Source organism: Austrofundulus limnaeus, unplaced genomic scaffold, assembly GCF_001266775.1.
Source record: "Austrofundulus limnaeus strain Quisiro unplaced genomic scaffold, Austrofundulus_limnaeus-1.0 Scaffold28, whole genome shotgun sequence".
Lineage (NCBI taxonomy): Eukaryota > Metazoa > Chordata > Actinopteri > Cyprinodontiformes > Rivulidae > Austrofundulus > Austrofundulus limnaeus.
The window spans coordinates 2,995,752-3,002,928 of NW_013952430.1; the positions used below are offsets into that span (position 1 = coordinate 2,995,752).

Genomic DNA, 7,177 nt, shown 5'->3' on the forward strand with positions numbered 1-7,177 from the left:
GTGTTGTATCATCAGCTAACTGGCTGATGATAATTTCTTTGCCTGCTACTGAGATACCTTTTAATGGGCTGAGCTTTATAGAATCTGTCAGTAACTGAGTGCAAAGTAAAAACAGATAAGGTGATATGGGGCATCCTTGTCTGACCCCACGTTTAAGGGAGAATCGAGGAGAAGTACCAGATTGTAATCTGATAGAGCAGTTTCCATTTGTATACATTGTTTTGATAGCATTGCTAAAGTATGAACCAAAACCAAATTTCTTTAAAGCATGAAATATGAATTTATGTTCGACTGTGTCGAAAGCTTTATAAAAATCTAAAAAAAAGAGATAAAACTATTATCAGAGTATAAATCGGAGTAATCAAGTAAATCAAGTACTAGTCTGATGTTGTTGGAAATGTGTCTGTTTCTCATGAAGCCGGATTGAGTCTCGTCAATTATGTTGTCCAAGACAATTTTTATTCTTTTAGCGAAAATCAGAGCAAATATTTTATAATCATTATTTAGTAAACAGATCGGACGCCAGTTATCAATGAAAAGTGTATCCTTAAGGTTATAAGGCCTTGAGTTAAAGTAGGGGGAAGACCTTTATTATCAACACATTCTGAAAAAAGTCCAAGAAGGAAAGGTGCTAGCTGTTTGGAGAATGCTYTATAAAATTCAGAAGTAAGACTGTCTGTCCCTGGGGATTTATTGGATTTGAGGTGTTCGATGGCAAATATAATTTCTTGTAATGTTAATGGTTTGTCGCACAATTCTTTCGATTCAGCATCAATTCTTTTAGTTTCTGTAAGAGAATCTAAAAATCGACAGATAGATTCTTCACTAACTTTGGATTCGTATAACTTGGTATAAAAGTCTGAGCAATATTTAGAAATTTTACGAGGGTCATCTGTGATATCTCCATGAATATTTAATTTTTGTATAGTATTATTTTTAGCGTGAAAATTTTCAAGTCGAAAGAAATAGGCCGAATTCTGCTCCCCTTCTTCTAACCATCTTCTCCTGCTTCTCACAAAAACCCCTTCAGCCTTTCGTCTATAAATGTCATCCAACTTATTTTGTAGATTGATTAAATTATGATTTTCGCTTTCAGTTACATTTTCTGGCTTTTTTTGTGTTACTGCACTGTCTGCTTTCGTGAAAAAGCTACTTGACACATTCCAGATGGGGGTGTGACCTAAACTGTGCTGTGAGTGAAGCTTTATGCATCTTTTTTTCTCAATGCTGGGGCTCAAGACAAAACTGGCAATAAACCCTCCTTCAGAATCTTTGTTTTATTTACAATGCAAACATAATACTCCTAAAAACCACAACACAATATTAAAAAAATAGATATTTAGTGTTTTGTACAACTCTTTGTTGTTTCTCAGTATCATTTTTAGTTTACTGTAGTCTGCAGAAAGTTTTGATGACAAATCATAAAAACTATATTTTACTTGTACTTCATCAATACAATAATTAGTTTAGCCTCTATCAACTGTGATGATTTTGAAGATCTGTAACTTAAATTCAAATTAGTTTCGACATGTGAGGTATGTTTGTTTGAGAAATATCAAAGGTTATGGCATTCCTCTAATGGGTGAGCAGATATAGTTTTTGATTTTGCAAAAAAATTAAATGGATTTATAAATAAACAGAATGCAAAAAGTCCATATTTTGTTTCACGTCGGACTACAAAACAGTGGGACCACTTCGACTGCGTGATGACGCCATTACGCCTAAGCCCGCTGGTCCAATGAGATCGTTGGTTGCTCTCTTAAAAGGACAATCACCCGTTGGCTGTGATTGGTTTGCGCCTTTGCGCACGTATTTCAAATAAATAGCAGAATCTGGCGGCGGCGGCGGATTTTTTGAGTTGTGGAGGTTTTAATTCTTCTACAGCAGCTGGCCGCCGAAACGTAGCTTCTTGGCTGGAAAAAGAGGGACACAAGAGGAAAATACTGATATCAAAGCACAAGGTAAGTGTGTTCTTGGTAGCCTTTTCCTGACTTTAAACTGGCACTTTTATGCAATAGTGACAAAGCATTTCCGTTCTGCAAGACTCGGCTAAGGCACAGGCCAGGGACTAAAACGTAAAACCCTCTCTGAAAAGAAGTCCACGTTTTTAGCTGGGTTGTTTTAACGCTGAGTTTATATGCAAGTGTTAGCAAAAACCTATAGTTAATTGTTTAAAAGCGGCAGAGTGATGTGTTCAGTGCATAAAGCTGCGTAATCACTTCATGCATCCCATCTCTGCAGGGTAATTGTACAAAAATGTTCCTGTGTAAATGAATGTAGGTGTACCCTTAACCTAAAGCATGTTTTATCATTAAAATCTGCTTTTAAATATGCTTAACTAGTACACTAACTAACCTCGATGACGCTATCTTTCCGCCAAATCCGCATCGCGCCAAAACTATTAACTATTTCTTGAAACATTTACGTAAGAATTTCAGAGTTCTGCCTGTATGTCAGGTTGATTTTATCATGAACCCAGTTTAACTTTTTAATGTCAGTAAGGTTAGTATAGCTAATTTAACACACTAGAAAGAAGTACTTCCTTGACATGCTTCAGTCACTTCCACAATAAAAAAAAAACTTATGATCCCTGTTCTGTGTTCTTTTGCAGAATCTCACGTGCTGCTATAGGAGTTTTATTGTGAAACAAGTTACCATGAAATGCTCTGTTCTCAACGCTACAAAGAGGGACAACACCATGAAGAAAGTTTCTGGTGCTCCAGACGACTCTATCATTCGTCTCAAAATGTCTCCAGTGAAAGACAACAGCCCTACCAAACCTCAGAGTTCATCCAAAGAAATTTCAAAGGTGTTCTCAGCCAAGAACAACAAAGAAAGCAACAACAGCAGAGATCCTGTGATCCTGGATAACTGCTTTGAGGACAGTGGCTATTTATCTTTGCACAACAGTCACATCGACCCTAACGTAGAAGGAGAGAATAATCGCACACCAGGAAAACTGACCACAGTGCATCAAGAAAAGACTATTTCATCAAAGAAATCTTCTAAAAGTCAAGGAAAAGCTAAAGTTAGTCGTCCACTGTTTCTGGAAGCTGCCACTACTCCTGTGGTTCGTCTTAAACCAAAGACGACCAGAGCATTATCATCCACCCCCTCCAACAATTGCAGCCCCTCCAATCTACCCATCTTGAAGTTTCAGCAGGATGTGTGTGAAGCTCTTTCTAGGAGCTTCAAAAAGAATAAGAAGTAAGATTTTATTTTATTGTACAGTACTTTCCTTTTGGCATGAATGATTTTGTATATGCATTTTTACTAAAAATGTCTTGTCCCTTTTTTTTTTTTAGGTATGACTTCAGCATTATTAAAGACGTTGCAGATAAGCATAATTTGGATCGTGTGATTGGACGCCAAATGGGCTTGGAGTATGTTGACGTGTTTTCATCTTTGCTGTCCATGAATATGAGGATCATTTTAGGCAACATCCTGGCTCTGCTAGGAGATCTGGACCTCATTAGGTAAATTTAAAAAAAAATCATTCACTGTTTCCAAGTTTATACCATCTCCTTGCTTTTATGTTTGGCAACATGAGTAACTCTGATGTCTTAGCTCAATATATGAAAGACTGGTGAACTTTTGTTTTCTGTTAGCTCTGCTGGCCATCTTGTATTTGGTTATATTGAGCAAGCATTTAATGTGCTTTTAATATTATACCCCATTTCTCAGCATAAAGATGATCCTAGTCCAGAGGAGCCCAAAGTGGGGCCCGCGGGCCATATTTGGCCCGCCAAGCCATTTGATTTGGCCCACCAACAGTTGCCAAAGTTACAAGGTGTAACCTATTATCCTATGTATATGCACAGTATTTCCGTTGGTCAAATGACTATATAAAAGGGCTGTATAAAGGCCCTTTTATATAAAAGGTAGTGAAGGTAGTTTTCATTCATTGTGCTGACTTTGTCTTTGATTTTTTTAGGATTAAACGTGAAACATGAAATGACAAGAAATATTTTGTTCAGATTTAACCACACATGTAGATTTGCACACTTTATAAGACCACAAAAACTCATTTTATCAATTTATGAAATGTCCCATGAGCCTTTGCTACTTGAGCGCATGGCAGACTTTCTCCAAGTGCTCAGACTAAAACAAAAGAGGGCCATTGCACAGCTTAATCGTTAAAAATAAGGGACTTTACTTTAAAAAGTATTTGTATTTCATGTATTATATTACTGTATTTGGCCCGCTGCCCTGGATAGATTTTCATTTTGGCCCCCTCGGGGAAAACGTTTGGGCACCCCTGTCCTAGTCTATAACAGATATGAAGTTGGTGAGTGATGCACATTGTTTGTACTGAATGTTATTAACCAGATTTTCTTTGTTTTTGGCAGCTGTAAAAAAGTGAGCAAAACATGGAAAAAAATCATCTGCGAACAGAAAGAAGCCTTCAGCAGGTGTCAGCAAGCTGAGGAGAAACTTATGGTGAGAAAACAACTAAAATGCACACAAACCCACATGCTCGTCACATGTGTTCATCACGTTACCTTTTTAACCTTCCAGGAGTCTAGCAGCGCTCTGACGCAGCTCACTTGTGGTCTGACACGAGACGTCTCCGAGTCCCGGGTGGTGCTGTCCTGCATGCAGGCCGTGGCCTCGTCAAGCGCTCCGTCCTCCTCCGATCAAAGCTGCAGAGCCGTGAGACGCACGGCTGCCTCCCTAAAGAGCAGCACGCCAGTACCTCAGTGTTCTCGCCACAATGAGTTTGTGCAGGTGAATGTTTGTGTCTTACCAATTTGTTTGATTCTCAGGAAGGGGTTCGATTTCTGTGATTTGTTTTTTATTGCCCCCCTTTTTAACAAGTCTGTTTATGTTTTTTGTTTTTCTGTCCAGACCGCCAGCCGTCTGAAACGGCACCAGTGTCAGTATAAATGCAGGCGCTGTGGCTCACCAGCGACCGACATGCACGAAGAGCAGAGGGCAACGTGCACTCGCTCTAGCTGTCTTTTCGACTTCTGCACGCACTGTCAGGAAACGTTTCACGGCTCGACCCCGTGCCGAACGGTGCAGCCCAAATCGCACTTTACCGCCAACACGGAGTCCTCAACTCCTTCGGGTAGCGCTCGCAGCAAAAGAAGCCTGAAGCGCTTGTGAGAACGGATCATTTCGAGCTTTACTCAGACTTTTTTGGTTGTTGTTTTTAACCGAAGGCTGTGTCTTTTCCAGCACCTCAAACTGAACTTTGCACAACGTTTCAGTTGCTCATTCTGGAAATTTTAATGCTTGGCATTCAGCCTTCAATTGTAAAAATTTAATGTTTTCTTTTAAAAAGGATATTTGTGTAAATCTACTTTTAAATACATTTTATAGACATTTTTTTAAAATAAACATTGTTCTTATGTGGTCTTGTTGAGGTTTATTGTCTTTATATGATTTGAACCTGTAAATAGACTGTTTCATAACTGATCTTGTGTCCTTGTGGTTTTTCATCTCAGTTGATTCAAAACAAGTTCAGTACACCAGGGGGCAGCATTGATTCTGACACTCCTGTAGTATTCTTTTTTTCTTGTAAGGAAAATATCCTGCAACAGGTAAAAAGTTAGGAAATGTCCCTTAACAAGTCATTTTACCTGACAATACACAAAAAAGATCTGACTCGAGTTTCACATCGTTGCAACATCATCATCATCGAGTAAAGATAAAAACAGTCGAGTACATTTTCCTGCTGGGTTTGTATGAGGAAAAAGCTTATTTGGCAACTAGTTGTATCAAGTTTGTGTTATCTTTAAATTGGCTTTAAAATGACCAGTTTTCCCTTTTTCTTGCTGGTGTGAGTGCCTGTTTTTCCTGTTGAAACAGCTGATCTGGTCCAAATTTAAAAGGAGTTTATTGCAGGATTTCTTTTTTCAAAACACAAAAAAAAAAAAAAAAATTCGTAGGATCAAATTTGGTCACTGACTTTCAGTTTAATTCGATAAATACAAGTTATCGCTATTAAAATAGTTTAGTACATTGTCCCTAAATCTCATCTTTGCTAATTTGCAATTTATTGTAGGCTACATGTTCTCAGAATTTTTAGTTTTATTCTTTAAATCCTGAAGTTTTGATATTTTAAGCTCATTTTAGGCAGATGCAGTGTATTCACCGAGTAAATCTACAAAACCTACTCTGATTTGTTTATCTTCAAAGCTTCAATGTTTAAAAGTTTCACAAAAAATAGTTATTAAATACTGGCACATATCTATTTTTTAATATATTAGCATCAAAGCTACATTTCAGTTATATTTATTTTATTAGATGTCATTCTGAACATAAGATTTTAATGTACTTTGTTTTATCAGGGATAAGAGAAGTGCTTTCTTACTACTAGAGTCTGAAGCCAAAGTATAGGACTGATAGTTGCTAAGAACGGCCATTTAATGGGTTGATCACATTGAAAGCAGGTGTCAAATATTTGGGTAGTGTTTGCCTGAAAACATCGTTATGTTCCCATCTGTCCTGCAGCTTTGGGGAAAATCCATCCATCCATTATCTATACCTGTTTCTTCCTCTCAGGGTCACTGGTGCCCATATCCAGCAGTCACAGTGCGAGGGGTGGGGTACACCCTGGACAGGTTGCAAGTCCATCATAAGGTTTGGGAATAAATGCCTCTTAAAAAAAGAAAACAAAAAAAAATCCTCCAAGGATATCTGCAATTTCCCTTCAGAGGTTTTTGCTTTAACCAGCCGTCACTCAGAAGAGCTTTAACTCCACAAATAGCATCGCTGACACTGGATGGGTACCTCTGACATTTACAGGACGACCCATTTTGTCTCTCATCTGAGCCTTTCGAAGCGGAGTTGTCGCACATTTGTTTTGTTGTGATGACGAATGCACACATCAGTCAGTTCTCCTGCAGGGAAATGGCTGACACTTGACGGGGACGTCCTGTGGCAGGGAGAACCCTGAGGTCAGAAACCACTCACTGCAGGTGGATTTGAAACATCCATTAGCATTTCAGTCTGTTTAGTTATTTATTCACAGTTTATTTCAGCTGTTTTCACAATGTCCAAACTAATAACATAAGCGAGTGTTGAATAAAAATAATTTCAAACATCCCTCACTTGTTTACAGGATCCAGCAGTCAGAGATTTTCAGTAAATGCTCAATTGTTTATCAGTAAACGTTACGGGATTTCAAAAAAAAAAAAAATGCAACATTTAGATTTTTTAATTCATTTAT

General features: G+C 38.1%; 1 protein-coding gene across 1 annotated transcript; it reads left to right on the forward strand.

Moving 5' to 3' along the window:
- Positions 1-1,858: 1,858 nt before the first annotated feature.
- fbxo5 (F-box protein 5) lies at positions 1,859-5,324 on the forward strand (the record flags this gene model as incomplete). Its single annotated transcript, XM_014005174.1, is given in 6 exon segments — positions 1,859-1,961; positions 2,612-3,207; positions 3,306-3,476; positions 4,350-4,440; positions 4,519-4,728; positions 4,849-5,324. Coding segments are annotated over 5 exon segments (1,284 nt in total). The 3' UTR covers positions 5,110-5,324.
- Positions 5,325-7,177: the final 1,853 nt, after the last annotated feature.